We start from the raw sequence: 25,495 nt of genomic DNA, 5'->3' as shown, positions 1-25,495 counted from the left end.
TTTTGTAAAATTAAATGTTTTATTTTGTTGAAGCTATTAGTTGTGCATTAGAAACATGAGTAATAAATGTGATGCGGGATCGCCACTTCCTTTAGCCCTTGTCAATTCTCCAGAATGTTCGTGTAAACCATTAGCAGTTTCCTTACATGTTTAATACTTTCTAATTGGTAGTTTTCGTAGTGTGTAACGTTGAAAGTGTTGATGACCAAAGCATGATGGCAAATGAGACTGAAAAATAGTGACAGAGGAGATAATGTATTACCATACTTTTAACCTGTTAGTAGCAGCTCCTGTATCATTGCTCCAAATTGGGTGCTGTATTTCCTACATTATAATAGTGGCCATATTTTGGGTAGAACTCATTGAATGCACAATAATCAATTGATTGATTTTTGCCTTGAGAATTGCGTTCCCTGGACTTCATGTTGAGATTTACATTCCCTTTAAGAGACTGGCTGAGTGATAAACATATGATAAACTGCAATCTGTTAGTCCAAAGTTGAATCCTTTGATTTGGGAAAATTTGAATCATTTGGTCCACCGTTGGACTAAAATTTCAGAGGTGCCAAAGTCTCTTTGTGAAGGAGATCGTAGTGCTCTTGAAAGCTATACGTACACCGACATTGAGCTGAATCAGCACAGAAAATAACTAATAAAGCCTGATCTCAACTTGGTTTGCATGGATGTTTCCATCTCAAATGTAAAGGCAAAATAGTGACTGCTCAGAGATGATCTCTTGTGCTGTGAAAGAACAACAGACATCTGTTGTGATGAGAAGCAACACTCCGTTCAGAGCATGTCACAGTCCTTATCGCGCTTCTATGGCAGGCAATGCAATAAGGTTTGTTCCAGGCCAGAAATCCCAGGATTCTGGTTGGTTGCACTAAGAATCAATGCAAATCATAGAGGCTGGCAACATCCCAAGTAAGGGCAAAGTAATTAAATGACAAGAAAGCAAGCTAAGAGCCATAACTGCAATGATGCATGAAATGAGTGTGCCCCTGCGCACAACTGACCTGGCAGAAGCATGCAAGTCATAGGTATCCCTGAGCTCTGAAGTAAAGTGTCGAAGGGACATTGTATTGAAGACATAATTGGATAATGGCTGCAGCAAGCTGCAGCTGCCAGGTACCTGCTTTGACTTGCATGTTGGGATTTTGTATTGTTTTGCTTCTTGGAGAGGAGAATTTGAGATGGTGTAGAAACAAGGGGAGTTAGACTAATAAAGACATACAAATGGATGTAAATAAAGTAGTCTCCGCTCCATAGTGAATTCTGAAGACACCATGTAAAGCTTCAAAGGAAAATCATATAGTTTCTCGATGTGAGATTCTGATTGATTTTTGTTTTCATTCTTTCCCCATTTTCCCACCTTTGTTACCATTGCCCATGGCACTCAAAGGACAGCAAAATTCCAGCCAGTGTTGTGATTGTAAAAGCAATGGCAGCATGGAGACTATGTTTCAAATATTTTTACAGGACAGAAACGAGATGTTGGAATAACATACCATTGTAGACTTATCAAACCTGAACAAACATATAAAAGGCGGCTATTTTAAAGGGGATAGCTTAAACATTGCTGTATAATTCTTCACCAAAGGCTATTTTATAGCTCGTGTCAAAACTGTCTGCCATACCAGTTTCAAGACAACTTGGGAAATATCTAAAGTTAAGGTGAAAAGGGACGGGTTAGAGAATTACCAAATGGGCTGAGCTCTGAACCACAAAGTTATTGAAACCACCGTTTGCAGCTATGAAGAGCAAAAGTATTAATGTAATGGCATAAATATGCAATATGTTACTTGGTGCCAAACGAGGAAAGGAGCAATGGAGACATTCAGAGAAACTGCCCAAATATTACTTGACCTTGGTGTGACATACAGCCATACAAATTAATACTTAATCCATTATATAAAATTATTCTCCCAGGATTTATATTGAGCTGCACCAAAATGAAAGTTGATCTGACTGAAGCAAAATCATATGAATTCTAGGAACATTTAGGTGTACGTGTAGAGCATTTAACCCTTTGGTCCTGCACTGCCATTCAATAAGATCATAGCTGATCTAGTTCAACTGGCTTCAACTCCACGTTCCAGACTGTACCTATAACCCTTCAATCCTCTGTCTAACTTAGCATAACAAAATTCAGTAACTCAGCCTTCTCCTTTCTGGGGAAGATAATTCTGTCAACGACTAACTCTGAGAGAACTAGTGTCCTCTATTTATAGTCTCCCCTACAATGCATCCTGTCAAGTTCTCTCAGGATCTTCTACCTTTTAATAAGATCTTTTCTTATTCTTCTTGATTCCAAATAGTATATGGACAAGACGGGGCTGTGATGGATTGCTCCTTATTTGCCTGGATGGGTGCAGCTCTAACAGCAGTAAAACGTTTGATACGATCCAGGACAAAACAGCCCGTGTTGTTGACACTTCACCCACCACCTTCAAAATTCACTAACTGCATCAGCAATGTACAGTGGCAGCAATGTGTACATCTACAATATACACTTCAGGAATTCACCAAAGATCCTTAGGCAGCACTGTGACCACTACCATCTAGAAGTACAAGGGTAGCAGATACATGGGAGCACCATCATCTGTAAGTTTGCCTCCAAGCCATATACCATCCTGCTTTGGAAATATTCCATCGTTTGTTCTCTGCCCCCACAGTCATGGCTTTACAATCCTGGAACACCCTTTCGAGCAACACTGTGTGTGTGTGTGTGTGTGTGTGTGTGTGTGTACCTGCACCCTAAGGACTGCTGTAGTTCGAGAATGCTGTTAGTCACCATCTTTTCAATGATGAGCAGTAAATACTGAAATAGCCAATGACATCCACGTCCCATGAATGAATTTAAAAAAAACCTGATTCTTCTAATCTCCAATGGGTTTAGGCCCAACCTGCTCTGCATTTCTTCACAAGATAAACCCCTTCATCGTAGAAATGAGATGAGCTAACATTCTCTGATGTACTGATGAGATTTGCAATCTACAGTTAAACAGTATACTGCTTTTTTGTTCCTCCTGCTAAATTGGACATTTTCACATGTTACATATCTGCTCTTATTTTGTGTGATAACCTTTTTGAGGTGGTGCCATGTCAAATCCCTTAAGTGTCTCCCTCCCTTTCACTCTTCATTTTTCAGTATCTTTCAGACATTTTTCAAGTCTGTTACAGTCAAGACAGACAAAATACCTGTTCAATCCCTTTTTTTCATTTCCTTTGGTTTTCATTATCAATTCCCCAGTCTCACTCGCTAGAGGACCAACGCTAGCTTTAAGTACTGTTTTCCTATTGAGATACTTGTGGAAACTTCTGCCATCTGTTTTTACATTCTTGGTTTGCTTTGCTATGAAGTTAAAAACTGGTTGCCAGTTTTGCTGAGGCCATACCCATTAGAATCATGTTTGTGTATCTATGAATATTGGCAAGAATACTTGCTTCATAACCAACACCTTCAAGACCATGAGAAATACTTGTTGTGAGTTTCAGAAGACCATACAGGCAAGTGACCACAGTTACAATGGACGGATGTGTCGTAAAGTTGCACAGGACTGAAACAGACCATTTGGTCCAACTTGTCCATGGCAACCAGATATCCTATAAAATCTAGTCCCATTTGCCAGCATTTGGCCCATATCCATCTAAACCGTTCCTACTCATATACCCATCCAGATGCCTTTTAAATGTTGTAATTGTACCAGCCTCTACCACTTCATCTGGTAGCTCATTCCATACACACACCACCCTCTGCGTGAAAAAGCTGCTCCTTAGGTCCCTTTTAAATCTTACCCCTCTCCCCTCTGATTTTTGACTCCCCCACCCCGGGATAAAGACCTCAGCTAGTTACCCTATCCATGCCCCTCCTGATTTTATAAACTTCTCTAAGGTCACCCCTCAACCTCCGCGCTCCAGGTAAGATAGCCCCAGTCTATTCGGCCTCTCCCTATAGCTCAATCCCTCCAACACTGGCAACATACTTGTAGATCTTTTCTGAACCCTTTCAAGTTTCACAACATCCTTCCTGTTAGCAGGAAGACCAGAATTCCACACAATATTCCAAAAATGGCCTAACCAATGTCTTGTACAGCCTCAACATGACCTCCTAACTCCTATACTCAATGCACTGACCAATAAAGGCAAACATACAAAGCGCCTTCTTCACTACCCTATCTACCTGCAACTCCACTTTCAAGCAACTATGAACCTGCACTCCAAGGTTTCTTTGTCCAGCAACGCTTGTCAGGACCTTCCCATGATGTGTATGAATCCTGCCCTGATTTGCCTTTCCAAAATGCAGCATCTCACATTTATCTAAATTAAACTCCATCTGCCACTACTCGATCCGTCGGCCCATCTGATCAAGATCCCGTTGTACCCTGAGGTAACCTTCTTTGCTGTATACTACACCTTCATTTTTGGTGTCATCTGCAAACTTACTAGCCATACCTCCTATGTTCGCATCCAAATCATTTATATAAATGATTAAAAGCAGCAGACCCAGCACCGATCTTTGCAGCGCACCACTGGTCACAAGCCTCCAGTCTGAAAAGCAACCCTGCACCACCACCCCCTGTCTTCTACCTTTTTGAGACAATTCTGTATCCAAATGGCTAGTTCTCCCCGTATTACACATGATCTAACCTTGCTAACTAGTCCACCATGAGGAACCTTGTTGAATGCCTTACTGAAGTCCATATAAATCGCATCCACCGCTCTGCCCCCCTCAATCCTCTTCGTGACTTCTTCAAGAAACTCAGTCAAGTTAGTGAGACACAAATTCTCACGCACAAAGCCATGTTGACTATCCCTAATAAGTCCTTGTCATTCCAAATAATGTAAATCCTGTTCCTCAGGATTCCAACATTAGGCACACCGGTCTATAGTTCCTGGTTTTTCCTTACCACCTTACTTAAATAGTGATACAATGTCAGCCAACCTCCAGTCTTCCAGCGCCTCACCTGTCGCTATCGATGATACAGCAAGGGCCCATAAATCACTTTCCTCATTCCCAGAGTTCTAGGGTACAACTGATCAGGTCCCAGGGATTTATCCGCCTTTATGCATTTTAAGCCGTCCAGGACCACCACCTCTCTAATATGGAAATTTTTTTCAAGATGCTGTTATCTATTTCCCCTCATTCTATATCTTCTATATCCTTCTCCACAATAAACACTGATGCAAAAAGGCAGCCTTGTTGATCTATTAGGGGCCCTGTTCTCTCCCTAGTTACTCTTTTGTCCGTAATGTATTTATAAAATCCCTTTGGATTTTCCTTAACCCTATTTGCCAAAACTATCTCAGATCCCCTTTTTGCGGTCCTGATTTCCCTCTAAAGTATATGTTATGAACAAAGTTTGAATTGATGTTAAATCATTCAATTTCCTTTCTGGAGCTGTATCTAAAGCTGTAAAGTTTTGGAGTAGATTTGTAGCTCGGGTTGTGGGTGTTGAGGTTGGTTGGCTCGCCAAGCTGGTTTGTTGTTTTGCAGACGTTTCGTTACCATGCTTGGTAACATCCTCTGCAGCCTCCGATGAAGCGTCGGTGTGTTTTCCTGCCTGGTTTTTAAACTATGGGGTCCGTTGCGATGGATTGCCTCACTTCCGGGTTTCCTTCGTAGTGGAATGTATATGGGGTTGAGTTCAATGTGTTTATTAATAGCATGCTTTGTGGAGTGCCATGCTTCTAGGAATTCTCATGCCTGTCTCTGCCTAGCCTGTCCCAGGATCTTGGTGTTGTCCCAGTTGAAGTGGTGGTTTTCCTTGTCCATGTGGATTGAGATGAGTGAGTATTGGTCGTGTCTTTTTGTAGCCAGTTGGTGTTCATGTACTCTTGTTGTTAGTTTCCTTCCTGTTTGTCCGATGTAGTGTTTCTCGCAGGGGATCTTGTAGATGACATTGGTCCTGTCCATGGCAGGGAGTGGGTCTTTAGTTCAGGTGAGCAATTGTCTTAGGGTTGATGTGGGCTTGTGTGCCACTCTGACGCCCAGCGATCGTAGGAGTCTTGTGGTGAGTTCTGACGTGTTCCTGATGTAGGGTAGTGTGATGAGTGCGTCGGGGCGTGTAGTCTCTTTCTGATGCTGTTTGTGTAGGCATCTTCTGACCCAATTCTTTGGATATCCATTATCCTTGAAAACCTGGAAGAGGTATTCTTCTTCCTCTTGGCGTAGTTCCATGTTGCTGCAGTGTGTTGTTGCCCTTTTAAATAGTGTTCGCACGCAGCTTCGTTTGTGTGTGTTGGGATGGTTACTATTGAAGTTCAGTACCTGGTCTGTGCGTGTGGCTTCTCGGCGTACTTTCGTTTGCAGTTCCCCATTTGTCTTGCACTGTACCATGACGTCCAGGAATGGGAGCTGTTTGTCCTTCTCCTCCTCTCTGGTGAATTTTATTCCGGTGAGTGTGTTGTTTATGAGTTTGTGTGTCTCTTCTAATTTGGTCCATTTAATGATGACAAAGGTGTCGTCTACATAGCGTATCCACAGTTTAGGTTGGATTTGCGGAAGGGCCGTCCTTTCCAGTCTTTGCATCACTGATTCTGCTATGAGTCCGGAGATAGGTGATCCCATGGGTGTCCCGTTGATTTACTCGTATGTTTGGCCGTTGAAGGTGAAGTGGGTGGTCAGGCATAGGTCCAATAGTTTGAGCATGTTGTACTTGGAGATGGTTTCACTGGGGTCGTGTTCTTGTTCAAGTAGTGTTGTCATTGTTTTCCGTGCTAGTGGTAGATCTATTGATGTGAATAGGGCAGTGACATCAAATTATATCATGGTCTCTTCGTCCTCTGTCTTTGATGGAGTTCAGGAATTCTTGGGCTGAGTGGATTGAGTGCGGTGACTTGTTGACTAGGTGCTTGAGTCTTCTTTGTAGTTCTTTGGCTAATCTGTGCGATGGAGTACCTGGTAGGGGGACTATGGGTCTGAGGGGGACTTCCGGCTTGTGCACTTTAGGGAGGCCGTAGAATCGGGGTGTGTTGGTTCCTTTGGGTTTCATTCTTAAGAAGCCTGTTTTGTTGATCTGAGATAGTAGGAACTGCAGATGTTGGAGAATCTGAGGTAACAAGATGTAGAGCTGGATGAACACAGCAAGCCAAGCAGCTTGGCCTGCTGTGTTCATCCAGCTCTACACCTTGTTGTCTCTGTTTTGTTGATCTGTCCTGTTTGTTTAAGTCTTTGTAGCGTGTAGAGGATTTTGTTGCCTAGTTGCGGTGTCAGGTCAGTTTGTACTGGCCGGTATGTGTTCTCATCGGTGGGCAGTGTTTGTGCTTTGGAGATGTAGTCCCTTTTATTCGTTATCACTGTCATGCGCCCTTTGTCTGCAGGTAGTATTGTGGTGTTCTTGTCCTTCTTTAATCTGTCCAGGGCTTGTCTTTCCTGTGTGTTGAGCGTGTTGAGTTCGCTCCTCCTGGTTAGTGTCAGGACCACTGTCTGTCTTATAGTTTGATGTGTTTCTTTGTTGATATTGTTGGTCTTGACTGTGGCTTCCAGTGTAGCTAGGAATTCCGTTTTGTTGGCATCCCTGTAGTTGTAGTTCAGTCCCCGGGTGAGAACGGCTTTTTCCGCGTCTGTCAGTTTCCTGTCGGAGAGGTATATCTAAAGCTAAATTAGCCATGTGTTCAGTAGTGAACATTATGCAACACATTGAACAGAGCAGTGAAAGAAACCAGTCCAGACAGGGAAAATGGTTGAACAGCAATGGCAAGAGTTTCTGGGCTAATTCGGGAAGCTCAGCAGAAATTCATCCTAAGGAAGAAGAAGCATAATGAAGGGAGTGTGAAGCAACTATGCACAATGCCAATAAATCACCTGGACCAGATGGACTACACCCCATAGTTCAGAAGGAGATAGCTGAGGAGCTTATAGAGCCATTAGAGGTGATTTTTAAGGAATCATTGGAGTCAGGGACAATCCCAGAGGACTAGAAAATGGCTAATGTAACACCCCTGTTTATGAAGGGAGGGAGGCAGAAGACAGGAAATTATAGGCTGGTTAGCTTGAACATAGTCGTTAGTAAGATTTTCATCATTAAGAATGAGATTGCTGAGTAGTTGGAAGCACCTTGGGCTGAGTCAGCACAGCTTTGTCAAGGGAAGGTCATGCTTGAAAAGTCTGTTAGAATTCTTTGAGGAGGTGACAAGCAAGTTGGTCAAAGGAGAGCCAGTAGACGTGATCTGGTTGGATTTCCAGAAGACCTTTGACAAGGTGTCTCATAGGAGGCTGCTCAAGAAGCCAAGAGCTCATGGTGTTAGGTGCAAGGTACTGGATGAGGCAAACACGCATGACATGAATAAATCACCTGGACCAGATGAACTGCATCCCATGGATAGAAGATCGGCTGACTGGCAGAAAGTAGAGAATGGGGATAAAGGTTTGTTTTTCAGGATGGCAGCTGGTGATTAGTGGAATTACACAGGGGTAACACACTATTCACGTTATATGTTAATGATCTAATGAAGGGATTGAGGACATTGTTTTCTCCAAGCTTCCTAACAAAGACAGTGCTGAGGAAGCGGGAGGCTGCAGAAAGACATGGACAGCTGGGAGAGTGGGCAAAGAAATGGCAGATGGAATACAGTGTGGGAAAGTGTGAGGTTGTGCACTTTGATAGGAAGAATAGTGATGTAGACTATTTTCAAATCGTGAAAGGATTTCGGAATCTGAAGCACAAAAGGACTTGAGAGTCCTACTTCAGGATTCACTTAAGATGCAGGCCTAGTTGACAATTAAGAAAGCATATGCAATATTAGCATTCATTTCAAGCGGGCTAGGGTATAAGACCCGAGATGTACTGCTGAGGCTCTGGTCAGACCGCATTTGGAATATTATGAGCAGATTTGGACCCTGTACATGTTCTGGCATTGGAGGGAGTCCAGAGGAGATTCACAGGATGATCCTGGTGATGAAGAGCTCGTCAATTGAGGAATGGTTAAGGACTCCAGGTCACTACTTGATGGACTTCCGAAGGACAATGGGGAATCTAATTGAAAGTTACGGGAATACCAAAATGCCTGGATAGAGTAGACATGGAGAAGATGTTTCCACTAGTAGGAGAGACTGGGGTCAGAGTGAAGGGACGACGCTTTGGAACTGAGATGTATTTAAGACAAAGATAGCTCCTTGATGGGAAAAGGGATCAAGGACTACAGGGAGAATACTGGGAAATGGAGTTGATAAAAATATCAGCCATGATTTAATAGCAGAGCAGACTTGATGTGCCAAATGCCTAATTCTGCTCCTATGTCTTATAGTCTTATGAGAGACACTGCAAATATATTTGCAGCAGCAGTTTTGGACACCACTAATAGTATGCTTATGTTTGCTTTAATGAGGGTTCATATTTGTAAGAATAGTGTTGCTTCAGAATTGAAGGCTTGAACTGTTTTTTGGTTTTTGAATTGGAAGCAACTTGATCCTCAGGAGAGGGAAAATGCTCAGGATAGTATGCTTTTATTTTCTACATGTGCTCAGATATGTAACATAAACTCAGATGAATCACAGTGCAGGACATTATTGTCTCTGTTTTCTTACATTGGAAGCAGTTAATAGCTTGCATTAAAAATGTTACAGAAACCAAGGACTTAACTATAGTCATTATTCAGAGTTAATAGTTCAAGGTGAGAAATTTGCTTTGAAAATCTTGTTTTTTTTGAGTGGTTCCAAAATGAAATTGAAAGATTAAGTGATCACTTAGCTGTTCGATGTTTGATCTTTAATTTTATGAAATGCGGGGAGAGAGAGGTTATGTACTCTCTGCACCCTCTTTCTCGTGATTTTTTAAATACAGTTTTATGTTGTATTGGAATTGTATGGAACTTCATAATACACCTATGTCTAATGCATAAATTTTGTTACTGATTGTATGCACTGCTGTTCACTGCCAAGTACAAAATGAAATTCAGTAATTGAGAGTTCATAAGCTCTGCCCTCCCTTTTTAAGGCCAGCTTTGCATTAGCGAACAGGATTTCAACCAATCGCTCACTCCATCTACTTCATAAAATCAAGAATAAACATGAAACAGGTCATTGTTTAATCTTTTGACTTGACTTGATATCCCCCTGAGAAGCACCTTGGGATATTTTACTGTATTAAACTTGCTATATAAATACAAGTTATTGTTAGAATGAATGAGAATCACTCTGCCACTGTGTGAAAATGACATTTGTTGCTGTGATCAAAAGTGTAGGAGATCACTGTTATACAGTTTTAAAATGTTGGTTCAAATTCCAAATAGTCATGCTTTCAAAACTGTCAAAGTATTGATCTGAAAGTTTACACTGTGAGCTTTGCACAGATGACTAGCTATTTTGACAATTCTATTTTTTTTTTCCCCCATTCATTTCTGTGATGTGCGTGTCTCTGGTAAGGCCAACATTTGTTGTCCATCCCTAATTGCATTTTAACAGAGTGGCTTGTTACGGCCATTTAAGAGGGTAGTTCAGAGTCAACCACATTCCTCAGTGTCTGGACTCACATGGCCAGACTAAACAAAGACAAAAGATTTTCTCCTTTTACAGAATATTAATGAGCCAGATTGATACTTTCTCTGCAGAGAATTAGGCTAGGCATCTGGATTACCACTCCTATAATATTACCACCAGGCCATCTTCTTTCCCTTTGTAAAGAAGAGGTATACCCAGAACCTTTGTAATGGTATGATGGTAATAGGGATATTTAGTATAATGGTAATCTAATTTTGATATTAGATTATTAAAAGCTCTTGTTAGAAACCAAAGCCAGGTGACTTTGTTTTAACTTCATTTAGAAATTGCGTAGGATAATCAAAAACAGTCCATTTGGCTCAAACATCTATGCTGACATTTACATTCCTCCAATTTCCCTTATCTCCTTGTTCTCTTCATGCTCAGAGGATTATCTAACTATCCCTTAAATGCATCCGGGCTATTTGTCTCAATGATACTCCTTAAAGAGGTTTCCCCTGAATTCCTTATTTGAATCCATGGTGATTATCTTGTATTGATGGCCTTTGTAAAATGGAAACTCTCTCTCTATCTATCTGCTTGATCAACACTTTGTAATCTGAAAAATCTCTACTGGGTCACCCCTCAGCTTCTCTTTTCAAGAGAAATGGTCCCTAATGTGTTCATCTTTTTCTGATAGGTACAACCTCACAGTTTTGGCAAATCTGTTTTGTATTGTCTTTAATGTCTTTACATTTTTTCCATAATACATCAACTGTAACTGTCCATGGTACTCCTGGTGTAATCTGTCCAAGATTTGATACAATTCCTTCCATAACTTCGGTTCTGTCTTTTTAAAAGGAAATCTTCGTGCTTGTTTTGTTTTCTTTGCCTTGAGTCAGTGTCACTAATTTAGTGATTTGTACATTTGTACTTACATATTTCTTCACTCTTATATCCAAAATAGGTTCTTACTTTCTATGTAATATTCAAATTCCTTATTTTCTTGCCAAAATGCAACATACATCAACATTGAACTTCATTTGACAATTATATGTCCATTCAGCAAGATGATTAGTGCATTTTTAAAAGATTTTGTGTTGTATTACTTTTTATTAAATATCAATTTCCTCTCCACTCTCTGTTCCTCATTCTCTAATCTAAATGTTTTGTTGAAACTATTTTAGTACTTTGTTATATTGTGCTGAAAGGTGTTTTGGTTACTTCTGTGAAGTGTTTTCTTTAAAAGGATAAAATCAGAGTGTCCTCCTGAAGCAATGACTAATCCAGCAATTTGCCATAAAGCAGGTCATAGATCCTTGTGATGTTAATGGAAATATTTCTATACTGTTATGTTTACACTGGGCAGGACAAACATATGAGGCCACTAGCTTTGTTTTTAGTTTAGAACACTCTAGGGTTGAGTTCAGAAGACACCTGTGTTGAATTTAGAAGCAAGTTTAGTTTCTCTCCTAGAAGAAACCACTTTCAGGGCAGTTGAGACAACCAGCTACCTCAGCAGGAGAGTTCAGTTTGTAAAACATCCAAATGAGGAAAGGTAGATTAGAAATCTGCAGGTTATTAGAATGGAGAAAGTTTACACTCTCAGATTTGTGGAAAAGTTCTTGTAGAAATGGAAAGCGCTCCTCAAATTGTCTTCACAGTCCATGGCAAAGTAACTGTCGAGAGTCAATTAAGTAGGACTCTGAAGTTAGGGTACAATTATTTTGGACTTGAGTTTCTATAATGGATCGTGTCAGGAAACAATTTGAAACTTTGTTTTGCTGTGTGATTTAAGATCATTCTAACTGTCTTCAATAATTATTTAGTTACCTTGGTTTGCATTTTAAAAAAATCTCCTTTTGTGTAATAATCTTCTGTTCTCTTTATAAAGAAAGCCTATAATGTCATGTAAATATGTCTCCGTGACTAACTACCATGTTAACTAACTCAGCAGAGCAAATGAACTAATGATCTATCAAGCCTGGTCACATTCTGGGATCTGATTTGTCTAGTGGTAACATCAACTGGGATCAGAACAACACCAAATTGTGTGCAATTAAATTAAGTGTATGGTCTTTTCTGTTTCAATTGACAGATTTTGAAGACGAACTTCTAACTTGGCTGAAACAGATACTTTCCTACTATCTGAAAGTAATCCTTATCACTTCAACAAAGTTTAAGGTCAGTCTCTTGAAGCACCATGGGTTTGTTTGAATTGCTGAAATCTGGATTGGTACATACCCAAAGCTATGCAGAAACAAGCATGGCGTCGTAATTTGAAAACAATATCAGAAAATGCTGGAAATATCAAGTCCTTCAGCAGTGATGGAGAGAGGAACAGAATTAACATTTCTGATTAGTGACCTTGCAACAATTGTACTCTGTTATGATTGTCCAAAACACCATTATTGTGTAAATGTGTGCTGGTAAACCCCGAAATAATACCCGCTCCCTGAATACAACCGATTTTATATGGAATTAATCAAGTGATCAAGGAAACAGTGGTGATTAGGAAGTGGACAAAACCAAAAATTGAAGCCTAATGTGTGTTACAATATGGTGCTGGAGAGATAAACATTAAGTGCCAACAGGAAAATAATATTCTTTAAAAAGCATGTCTTTACTGCTGCAATTATCCATAACCACCATATAGTGTTCTACAAATGTACTAGACATGTGTTTGCATTGAGAATGACATCTTCCAGAATGGCTTGGAGAGAATTAAGTTAACAATTTTGGATTGTATTGGTTTTAAAGGATACAAAGAGTTAAAAATTCTCAAGACAGCAGCCCCCAGTTTCTAAAAGACATACAGTGAGATCATGGTAAAAAGGAAAATTAGTTATTGAAATACCCTAAATTTGCAACATGTCGGTGAAAGTTGTAATGATTACCTATCTTGTACCAATCTCAATAATAATTGGATGGTATTAAAAGATGTTTAATTCAGATTATTTCATTATTATGAGTGGGAATGAGTTTTGAAAATGCTTAGCTTATGTTGTTTTGTTTAGTTAGCGGAAATGAATAAGAAAACAACTAGACATTTCTTGAAAATAGTAGTGTAATAGTACACGTAACATTTGTTAGGTAGTGAAAATAACAATTTAATAGTTACCTACAATAATTAATAATTCCAAAAGGCAGATGTCACTCATTTTATAATATGTCTGCAGTGTAACGCATGTATGGAGAATGATGCCATATTGATGATATAAATGCAGTAGCTTTTTAAAATGCATGTGTATAGACAGAATCAGACTGACTCAACTCCCTTCAGTTGAAACCACTTGATGTACTTGTAATATGTTTCATGGTCAGTATGCCTTTAAGAGACATGCTTATGATATCATCACTTGGAGCATGTGACCTGAGAGTATACAGTCTCATGGTCCATTTCATTTCGGATCACTTGAATGATGACACTATTATAAGCATGCTGCTCAGTTATAATTTAATAGCTTGATATTAGCCGAGACAATTGTGTCCCTAAGAAATGTAATGTTTGTCCATATGAAAGTACAAGTTAGGAGCAGAAGTAAGCTAGTCAGCCCCTCAAGTCTGCTGCACCATTCCATAAGACCATGGCTGATCTGTTCCAAATTCCACTTTCCTGCCTATGCCCGATGACCTTTAATTCCCTTGACTAGCAAAAATCTATCTACCTCTACCTTAAAAATATTCAATGACCTTGTCTCTAGTGCCTTCTAAGACAGAGGATTCCATAAGGCCAAAAGATATTGGAGCAGAATTAGGCCATTCGGCCTTTTAGAGTCTGCTCCATTATTTGATCATGGCCGCTACCTTTCTCAAACCCATTCTTGTGCCTTCTCCCCATATCCCTTGATTCCTTTATCAATCAGGAATCTATCTGTCTCTGTCTTAAATACACTCAATGACTTTGTCTCCACAGCCCTCAGTGGCAATGGGTTCCATAGATTAAATACATCTGCCAGGTGTCTGCTCATTTTGCCAACTTGTTAATGTTCCTATGAAGTCACTCCGTGTCATTCTCACAATTCACTGTTCTCCTTAGCTTAGTATCATCTGGAAATTTAGAGATTTAGCCCTCAATATCAAACTCCAAATTATTTATATAAATCAGAAAAAGCAAGAGCCCCCAACACTGTTCACTGGGGCACACCACTTTCAACTCATCTCCAGTTTGAGGAATGCCCATCTATACCTACCCTCTGTTTCTTGTCATTTAGCCAACTTCTTGTCAAGGACCCATGAACCTCTAACATTTTTAATTTCCTAAACAACCTGCCATCTGGCACCATATTAAATGCTTTTTGAAAATCCAAATTTACCACATCCACAAGACTAACCTCAACTACTGCCTGTGTCAGGTTGTCAAAGAACTCAATTAAATTTGTCAGACATGACCTCCCTTGACAAAGCTATGTTCTCTGCCTAGTATTAACTTATTTTTCTCTAAGAGTAGTTTATCTTATCCTGTATTATGGCCTCCATCAATCTTTCCACTATTGATGTCAAGCTGAGAGATCTGTAGTTTTCCTGGGTTATCGTTTGTCCCTTTCGTAAACAACAGCATCACATACTGTGGAGAAAATTCTCCTGAACATAATCTAGAAATTACTGTCCCTTATATTCCCATGATCTCAGTCCACATATGAGTAATTTAAGTATATCCCATTACTATATTCTGTGGTGTTTACACCTCTGCAGTGTCCTTGCAGATTTGGTCTTCCACTTTCTTTTCACTAGTTAGTGGTTATGGCTCCTTCCCCAGTAGTACAGGAGGAAATGAAGTGTGTGGAATGGCCTCTTCAGAGCAGAGACTTGTGTGGATGCTGCCGAAGAGAGAATGTGTTGTAAAATAGAGGGAGAGGTTTGGATTATTTGGAATAAATGCACAGTGACGGTGGAGCAGCACAAAACATTACAATGGAACTTATTTGGGAGCCAGGATACAGAGCTCTCAGCATCACTACATAAGCAGACCTGGTTCTCTTCCACCAAGGCAAGGATTCTTTCTTCATGGGGTTGAGGAGACAAATGTCTTGCATCCCACCACCAGTGTTTTCTTTAACTTTCTTACTGGCTCCAAAGACCTCTGGAACTGGAAGTCAACACTGTGAATGATATGCTGACACTGATCACCATGCACACACACACACAGCCAAACAATTTAGAGGAAACACACCCAGTAGCCATCTCGCCCCTCTCTGCCCTCTTGTGCGTTGTTTTCTCCTGAAGTGAGATAAAGGAAGGGATTCAGTGAGATCAAAATGGCTGGCACAGCTTTTGGTGCTGGTGCAGGTGGGGAAAGCTGGTGAGGAGTCTCAAGTGAGTGAGTCGTAAGTGCATAAGGTTAGTAGATTCAGGACGCTTGAGAAGATGGGTGGTTTGGGTAGCTGAGAGGAATTGAGGGAAGATTGCATGCAATGGTGAAAGTGATAGACCATGAGCCCTGGTAGGCGGTATGTGCAGTGGCAGAATTAGAGTGAGTGACAGGCAGTGAGAGATGGTGGTGGTGCTTATATTTGTGGAATGCAGAATGTCATTAACCTCCTTCTTGCATCTCTGGGAATTCCTCTGGACACCATACTGAACCTCATGACAACTTCAGACCAGGCTGGCAAGATCTGGTGCTGTAGTCTTTTCTGATGGTCCTGAGGCAAAAAGACAGTCCTCTGCTTGGTCATCCGGTGCATCCAGGAACCTGTTGGCAAGGTGGGGTGCCAGCTTCCTTTCTTAGCCATGTCTTTTAGAATTGTGCAGCAACACACAGTGAATGGCAGCTCCTGGCTAGCAGTGTTTGACGTGGTACACAGCTGGGATTTAAACATGGCACTGGTGAGTATTTCTACTGCTGCTGAATGCAAGATAGGATGACAGTGGAGCTGTTGAAACATTGTGCTTACACAATAAAGTAAGCAGCGGAGAACTGCGTGAAATAACTTGCTAGACCCCACAGAGAGAAATCCTCCATGAAACTCCCCTGTCTGGCCTTCCTTCCTTGCTATCCTGCACTGGCTTTAAGGTTTGAACTGTCCATTTCCTAAGGTTCCATCACAAGATCTGTGAGAGAATTTTGGAGATAAAGACATACTGCATACTGTCCACAAATTTATTCCTCAGTTTGCCTGATTTGTGGAAATACACCATATTATTAAAGCTAAACTAAGGCATCATGGGTAGGACCTTTAGCAAGCTGAATATATAAACAGTATATGCTGGAAACATAATGCATATTTATCAGAAATTCGTAACATGAAATAGATTCATGCTTCTGCGATCCTTCTGCAAAATTCCAATTCAGATGTAAGTTGTAAACCTGAAAGATTTAACCTCCTGTTTCTCTTTCTTTTACTGAAGGACCTCTTGTAAATCTCCAGAATTTTCTAATTTTATTTCAGATTTACAGGGTTCCATTATATTTCTTTGTATTAGCCCAAATGTGAGATTTTGAATGTATCTGAACTGTAGTTTATTACTGTGTTGTTCTCTTTTTATTAGGTTCTGTAACTCTTGGAGGATGCCAGTTTCAACGAGCGCTTTACAGCAGATGGCTATATACTTGGGAATAGTATCTGGAGGAGGATGTGCAGTTATGTATTACCTTATGCAACGTAAGAATACAAAAACACAACCTGTTAGTCTTATTTGTTCCAAAGCCTTATTCGGATATGAGGTAGGTATCATAGACATGGCTGAGTAACAAACTTAGCAATAGCATCATATTGAAAAATTTGTGGTAAGTCAGAAGACTGGTATGCATTTAAGAAAAAGCAAAGAATGATTGAAATAAAATAGAGGGAGAAAGTAAGTTTTTTTTTAAAGTAAGTGAGTAATGTAGAATCTCTCTCTGTTTTAATTAGTGTTTAAATTGGAAAAGGGTAACTAAAGCTGATGTTGGTCCTCTACAGAGAGAGACTGGGGATTTGATGATAAAAAAGAAACGGACGAACAGATTGAACAGGTATTTTGCATCTGTCTTCGCTGCAGCAAATTTAGAAAACTTCCCATAGATATTGCTATACTATGCAGTTTGCTGTGCAGCAGTATATTACATCAATCTCACATCTTGATCACGAGCCAGCAGCTTACGTGGCAAACTAATTGTTATGTGCAGCAAGCAAACAGCCATGTCTCAAATTCACCGGGCGTATTCTCACTGAAGTCCAAGGAGGCACCATCAGTCAGAGAGTCCTGGCACACTGAATCAGGGCAGCCTCCCATACCTATCTAGGGGATAGGACGTCTGACCGTGGCCTATTGAGATGAACATGGTTAGGGGGTTTGTGCTTCTGCAATCTCTGGGGAGTTAGCTGCAGTCAGTCCAGTGACTGCATAGAAACCAGTCTTTGGGGTAGGGGTAACATGGTCAGGGAGAGACACAAGTTTCAGTCAGGGGTCTGGACACTTCTTACCTCGAGCTACCCAGCAAGGTTGGTTAACGGGGCTGGCCATAGTCACCTATCGGGTTCACAGGAAATATAGACATAGAAAATAGGAGCAGGAGTAGGCCGCTTTGCCATTCATTATGATCATGGCTAATCACCCAACTCAATAGCCTGTTCCTGCTTTTTCCCCATACCCTTTGATCTCTTTGTCCTAAGCGCTATATCCAACTCTTTCTTGAAATTGTACAATGTTTTGGCCTCAACTACTTTATGCGGCAGGAACTTCCACAGGCTTACCTCTTTTGTGAAGAAATTTCACCTCGACGCAGCCCTAAATGGTTTACCCCATGTCCTGAAACCGTGACCCCAGGAAGGGGCACCTACGTGAGGTCCTTTTAAGGGGAATGGACATTGCACACAGACCCATGCGCTGTATAAGAGATAAACCTGCAGGTTCCCTAATCCTGGCCATGCCAATGCATTGGCTCCCTGTGCACTGCAGCTTCTCTGCCCCAGACATTGCTGACCATCTCATTCACACCAGCACAGAGGCCAGCGAAAGAATAGGGATTTTTAGGATGAGGGTCATTGGTGCCAGCAGAACCCATTGTCCTATATACATCTTATTCCTCTCGCTTCCACATTCTGCAGCAGGTTTCAATACAGACGTAGATTTATGGTATATCCTGTGATGACATGAAGTTAGGCATTCTTTCTTGCACAGTTTCATGTAGCACTACACAGTGACTCAAACAAATGGATGTAGAGCAAGAAGAATCCAATTTATACAAATGCAAGACTTCATATACAGTGCAAAGTTAATTGTGCCAACAAAGTATCAAGGGGTGATGGTTAGTTTCTCTCATTAGAGACTATCATTGTCTGGCATTTGTGTGGTATTATGAATGTTACTTCCAACTTGTCAGCCCAAGCTAGAAATTGTCCAGGACTTGTTCCTTTTGAGCTTGAGCCATTTCAGAACCCGAGAAGTCATAGAGTCACAGAATCTACAGCATGGAGACAGGCCCTTTGGCCCAAACTGGTCCGTGCTGAACAAAATGTCCATCCACACTAACCCCATTTCCCTGTTCTTGGCCCATTTCCTTCTAAACCTTTCCATGTATTTGTGCAAATGCCTTTTAAATGTTGTTAATGTACCCATCTCAACCACTTCCGCTGGCAGCTCATTCCATTCTCTGTGTAAAAAAAGTTGCCCCTCAGGTTCCCGTGTATTCTTTCCTCTCTTACCTTTAAGCTGATGCTTTCTAGTCCTTGATTCCCCAATGCTGGGTAAAAGACTGAGTGCATTCACTCTATTCATGCCTCTCATGACCTTATCCACCTCTAAAAGATACCCCCCTCAGTCTCCTGCGCTCGAAAGAACAAAGTTCTAGCTTGTCCAACCTCTCCCTATAACTCAGTCCAGTGAGTCCTGGCAACATCCTTGTAAATTTCTTCTGCATTCTTTCTAGTTTAATAACATCATTCCTATATCAAAGTGACCAAAACTGAACACAACACTCCAAGTGCAGCCTCATTAATGTCCTGTACAACTGCAACATAACTTCCCAACTTCTGTTCTCAATACCCTGACTGATGAAAGTTAGTGTGCCAAAACCCTCCTTCACTGCCCTGTCTACCTGTGACTTCACTTTCAGAGAACTGTGCACCTGAACTCCAAGGTCCCTCTGTTCCACTCGCCCCTTAAGCCTTACCATTCACCATGAAACTCCTCTTTCCAATATGCAACACCTCACACTATATTAAACTCCATTTGCCATTTCTTGGCCCACTTCTCCAGCTGATCAAGATAACCTTCCTCACTGTCCGTGATACTGTCTATTTTAGTGTCATCTGAAAACTTACTAATCATGCCTTGTACATTCTCATCCAAATCATTCATATAGATAACAAACAGCAATGGGCCCAGCACCGACCCCTGAGGCACACCTAGTCACAGACCTCCAGTCTGACAAGCATCCTTCCACTATTACTCTCTGCTTCCTACGAACAAGCCAATTGTGTATCCAATCTTCCAGCTCTCCCTGGATTCCATGTGATCTAACCATCCAGAGCAGCCTACCATGTGGAATCTTATCAAAGGCCTTACTGAAATCAGTATAGACTACGTCTACCGCCCTGCCCTCATCAACCTTCCTGGTCACTTCATCAAAGAACTCTAACAAATTTGTGAGGCATGATCTTCCACGCACGAAGCCATGCTGACTACTCCTAATCTGAGGAGTCACGAATGTTGCTGAACATTGTGTCATCACCAGCGGACATCCCCATTTCTGATCTTATGATGAAGGGAAGGTGGTTGGGCCTAGTACACGACCCTAAGGAAAGCCTGCAGAGATGTCCTGAAGCTGAGATTACTAACATCCAACAAGCACAACCACCTTCATTGCATCAGTGAAATAGCTGGATAGAGGCCGGTATTGTGTCACAAAGTCACTCTTTATTTACTTGTGCATGGTGCACTGGCTGTGGCCAGCCAGCTCAAAGTCAGTCGCCTGAACTGAGGAGATTCTAAATCCCCTGTTTATGTTGATCTGCCAGGGCTTCCTGATTGGGATTGTTAACCTGGGCCAATCAAGGATCTCACAGTCAACAAGACCTACCTGGTTCCAATCACTATATCCCCCCCTCCAAGTCTGGCAATGTAGGCCTGGTCTTTCTCTTTTAGCTTTTCCTGTGACAGTTTTGCCCCAGGTCTTGTTCCTCTGACTCGGACTCTGATACAGGCAGCATGTACCAGACTCTTATGTCCGGAGTGTCTCGGGAGAGTTTCATCCTCTTCTTCCAATTGTAGCAGTATTGAGGCTGCATCCATTTCAGACTCTGAGGTTTCCTCGACCCTAGATGGAAGGGGAGAACCTAAGGTTTCTGATGGGCCTTCTGGCTGTTCTGAGGGGTCAGGTATGTTTGGCTCCTGCCCCGGTTGTGAGGTAACAGCTTTCAGGTGATCCACATATATGTTCGGGACTGTATCACCCACCCGAACTTTGCAAGTCACTGGACCTGATCTCGTATCACCCTCGCCTTGTACCCAAACAGGGCCATTCCCATGGTTCTGGCACCAAACTACATCCCCTGAATTAAATCCTCTCCCTCGCTTAGAGGAGGCATTGGTGTTCCTGCTGCTGTTTCTTCCTGTCCCCCTTCCCACCACTGCACCACACCCCCCTCCAAAAGGTCCGGGAACATCAGGTTTAACCTGATGCACAGTATCCTTCCCATCAGCAACTCTGCTGGAGCTATCCCTGTCGTTGTGTATGGGGTGGTCCTATAATCAAACACGAACCAGGACAGTTTGGTATCAACTGATGCTGTAGGCTGTTTCTTTAAGGCCGCCTTCAACGTTTGCCTTGCTCTTTCCACCAGACCGTTGGACGATGAATGATATGGAGCTGTCCTTATGTGCTGAATGCCGTTTGACTTTAGGAAATATTCAAATTCCCTGCTGGTAAATGACATCCCATTGTCCGTGACCAATACTTCTGGGAGTCTGCGTGTCACGAATGATGCTCGCAGCTTCTCAATCATCATCCCTGAGTTTGCTGAATGAACCTTATACACGTCCAACCACTTTGAATGGACACCCACAATGACCAGGAACATTGAGCCCATGAAAGGACCAGCATAGTCAACATGCAACAGAGTCCAGGGTTTACCTGGCCATTCTCATGAACGTGGGGGTGCTGCTGGTGGCAATTTTTGTCCTTGCTGGCACTCTGGGCACTACCCCACTAACGCAGTATGTTGGCATCCAACACTGGCCACCAGATATAGCTTCTTGCTAGCTTCTTCATCTTGAAAACCCCTGGATGACCCATCTCATTCAGGGTTAACCCAAAATCACATGCATCTGCCAGCCATCTCAACCTCATTAAAAATCCCGATATGGATTCCCCCGGTTCTCAAACAGCTGAATAAAACCGATAGTGTCTCTGAATTAGAGGAGGTCTGGGGTCATAATATTCCTTAACCAACTTCGTCAACTCTTGGAAAGTTTTAGTATCTGGGGGCTCTGAGAACGTCAATCTGCTAATAACTGAAAATGCAGCGGGTCCACAAGCAGTCTGAAGGCTTACTTGTTGCTTTGTATCTGCCCCAATGTCATGTGCCCGGACAAAATATCGCATTCTTTCCACATACTAGGCCCAGTCTTCGACAGCAGGATCGAATGAGTCAAACTTCCCAAATAAAGGCATGATGCCAGAAATGCTGAGCCCAACTTCAAGATGACTGTTGCAAGTAATGATTCTTCAGATGTGTGCTGTTTTCCCTCATCACCACTGAAATAACTGCAGAGAGGCTGGTATTCCATCACCAAGTCACCCTTAGGGTGGCATGGTAGCTCAGTGTTTAGCACTGCTGTCTCACAGTGCCAAGGACCCGGGTTTGACTCCAACTTCGGACAACTGTCTGTGCGGAGTTTGCACGTTATCCCTGTCTCTGCATGGGTTTCCTTCGGGTGCTCCAGTTTCCTCCCACAGTCCAAAGACGGCTTAGGTGGATTGCCCATAGTGCCCAGGGGTGTGTAGGTTAGGTTAGGAGGATGGGTCTAGGTGGGATGCTCTTCAGAGGGTCAGTGTAGATTTGTTGGGCTGAATGACTTGTTTCCACACTGTGGGGATTCTGATTCGTATACTTGTACATAGTACACTGGCTGTGGTTAGCCAGCTCAGAGTCAGTCTCTTGAACTGGGGAGATTCTAAATGCCCTGTTCATACTGGTCTGCCAGGGCTTCCTTATTGGCTCAGCTTAACAACCCCAAACTAGGATTTCATAGTCAAAAAAGGATCTACCTGGTTCCAATCGCTACTGGTACGACTCAATCCAGCAAAACTGTTTCCCCACTGATTCACCACCACACCCCTCTCCCACCTCCCGATTTCCTATTGATTCCAGTTTAGGGTACCTTGACACTACACTCAGTCAGATGTGGCCTTAATGTCGAGGCTGTCACTCGTGTCATCTGTGGAATTCAGCTTGTTTGTCTATGTGTGAACAAAGCTATAATGGGATCAAGAGCTAAGTGGCTCTGGCTTAATCCAAATGAAACATTTGTGGGCAGTTTATTGCTAACCAAGGACTGCTCGATAGAACTGTTGATGACACCCTCCATTACTTAACTGATGATGGGGCAGTTTTTGCAGGGTTCAATTTGTCCTGCTTTTTATATACAGGACATACCTGGGCACTTTTCTTTCCCCTTTACTAAAAGGCCAAAACTCTGACACCTCTTTCAAATGCTGTACTCCTTAGTGGTTTTCCTTGTCTACTTTACGCAAGTCACGCCATGTGTTCTTCTCCAATAAATCCATCCTACTTTTATTTTATGAACTGTATCATGAGCTCTGGTAATTTCAGCTTTATCTCAGCTCTTGTTCACTTCGTTCAAAATTTGCCATAATCTCTTAATGTGAATTGATGAGTCAGTGGTTACAATCGATTTACTGATTGATTTGGTGGCTTGGCTAGGCTCGATACAGTGCTACTATAAGGATTTAATGCAGATTTCTTGTGAATAATTGGTTTTGTAGAAAATTTTGCCAAATCAGAATACTACAAGTTGGCAATTGAAGAACTCAACAAAAATGACACAGCACTAGAAGCCCTGGGAGCTCCTCCATTGCACATCCGAAATATCAAACTCACTGACAGGAACAATCGTGTGGATGGAATAAGTGCGAGGGTACAGTATTCAGTTATTATTTCTTTTTGTCAACTCTACTTTTGCACCTAAACTACAAGTTGTTTGTGGAGCAGTAACTTCATTTCAGCAGTCTTCTTTCATATGTACATTTTGGTTTTCATGTACCTTGATTTTTAACTTTTACCTTGTCTGTTTCCATCCATGAAGGGAACATGTATTCCTTTTAAATAATGCATGAAGTTTGTGAGTGGATGTTAAGTGGAAACGTAGAATTAGAATAAATGTGTGCCAGTCTGTGGAATCCAGATAAACTAACTCTATTAAATAAACATGTGGCATTGGTTTACAGATTAAAATTCCAGTTTGTGGATCAAAATCAGCTGGATATCTCCACACCTATTCTGTTCGAGATGGTATACAGAAAAGGTAACCTGTAGGCATGTAACCAACTAACTGAATGTTGTTTAAAAATCAGTTTGATTCCCGTAATCAGTAGAACTATGCATATATTCTTGTTCTGTCAGCAAGTGTTATGTTGTGTGAATCTATCTGGAGATGAATATTTTAGACATCATTTTCACACATATTTGAAAGAGTTATCCACAGTTTCTCGGGTTGGCCGACAGACATAAGTGTTTGATTTCAGAGATCGAGGAAACTGAATATAGCCAAGAAATGTGGCAGTTAACAAAATGATTTAATCTCAATGAGAAGGAATTTATGGCCTTTGCAAGTTCTCCACTATTTGCACCAAGTGGAGTAAACATTAGTTATTCTTTACACTGCAATGGTCAGACAAGATGTGATGAAGTTCTGCAGAAATATAATTTAGTGCAGTTATAAACTATGATTTATGCTGCCTCTTGTGCTGATCGTTTTCTTCTGTTGAAAATTTCTGAAGTAGAGAACAACCTGAAAGGGATCAAAGAAGACAGCACAATTTTAAACAGCTATTAGAGTCGTTAGAATAAAACCACTACTACAGGACAGCAGCCGTGTTCAAAGGTGTGCTGTGAGAAAAACTAAATGTTTGGAGAAAAGAAAACACTGCTTATAAACAATGACCAGTATCCAGTAAGAATTCATTTAGATGTGAATGAGATTTGACTGAGATTTAAAGGAATCTCGTGAAATGGGATGCTTGTGAGTTGGATAAGATTCATCAAAAGGAACCAAATCGTGCTTTAGATTCTAAAAAACAGTCTAAGACGTTTCTGGTCAAATGTTTATATTTATTGTTGTATGGGTAGTTTAATTAACCTCGAATCTGTACAAGGTATCATCATTTTTTTGAATGTAGATTGGGTGGCTAAAGATCTTAAATGTGTGCTAGACTTTTTTTTTTGCTTTGATTCTCTGTTTAAAAATCCTGTCCATGCAAAGTTAATTGTTTTGGTCCATGCATTAGTCCACTTGAAAGGCTTTAAGGATTGTCTTGATGGCTTGTTGGATACTTTCTGCATCTTGTAGAAAATGAGAGAGAGAAAATTGGCAAGACCAGAATTGATTTTCAAGCTATTACCTAAAAGTAGTATTTTAATGTCAGCCAGTTACTAGTTTTCTCAACTAATACTGTGTCAGAAGTCCCAGATGTAATCTCTTATCTACTGAGTGAGCTTCTTCAGCCAAGACAATTTTAAGTTCTGCCCCAGTGTGCCTGAATAGGGAATAGAAAAGTTAGTCAGATACCTACTGCTTATTTCTCTTTAATGTCTTCCAAGGAAAATATACAAGTGTGATGTTGGTTGAGGAAAGAATTGAGCTTGACTGTGGTAATCCCCCATGAACGAGCAACTAGCTGATGTACATTCACTTATTTACAAAGATTTGCTATTTGGGGTGCTTGTGGAATGATGGTGATGCCGCTACCTCTGGACTAGGAGGCCTGGGTTCAAGACCCACCCGCTCCAGAGACATGTCGTAACTTCTCTGAATAGGTTGATTAGAAAATAAACAAAAAGCTATTTGGAGATAGTAGGAACTGCAGATGCTGGAGAACCGAGACAACAGGGTGCAGGGCTGGATGAACACAGC

At 41.4% G+C, this 25,495-nt stretch overlaps 2 protein-coding genes across 2 annotated transcripts in view; both read left to right on the top strand.

Annotated features, from left to right (window-relative positions):
* Positions 1–239, top strand: part of lancl2 (LanC lantibiotic synthetase component C-like 2 (bacterial)) — a 48,720-nt gene extending 48,481 nt beyond the window's left edge. The window contains exon 10 of the mRNA XM_048608089.1: positions 172–239. Within this exon, the coding sequence (XP_048464046.1) occupies positions 172–239 (68 nt within the window). The remainder of the gene's footprint in view (positions 1–171) is intronic.
* A 12,267-nt stretch (positions 240–12,506) lies between these two features.
* LOC109932708 (cytochrome c oxidase assembly factor 1 homolog) overlaps positions 12,507–25,495 on the top strand; it is a 15,326-nt gene continuing 2,337 nt past the window's right edge. Inside the window, exons 1-4 of the mRNA XM_020531853.2 lie at positions 12,507–12,604; positions 16,910–17,022; positions 23,349–23,500; positions 23,811–23,887. Coding sequence (XP_020387442.2) covers positions 16,929–17,022; positions 23,349–23,500; positions 23,811–23,887 — 323 coding nt within the window. The 5' untranslated portion in view covers positions 12,507–12,604; positions 16,910–16,928. The remainder of the gene's footprint in view (positions 12,605–16,909; positions 17,023–23,348; positions 23,501–23,810; positions 23,888–25,495) is intronic.

The sequence above is a fragment of the Rhincodon typus genome, chromosome 2 (genome assembly GCF_021869965.1).
Source record: "Rhincodon typus isolate 14 chromosome 2, sRhiTyp1.1, whole genome shotgun sequence".
NCBI lineage: Eukaryota > Metazoa > Chordata > Chondrichthyes > Orectolobiformes > Rhincodontidae > Rhincodon > Rhincodon typus.
The sequence above is the reverse complement of the archived record's forward strand: the minus strand, read 5'-3'. Positions and strand labels throughout refer to the sequence as shown.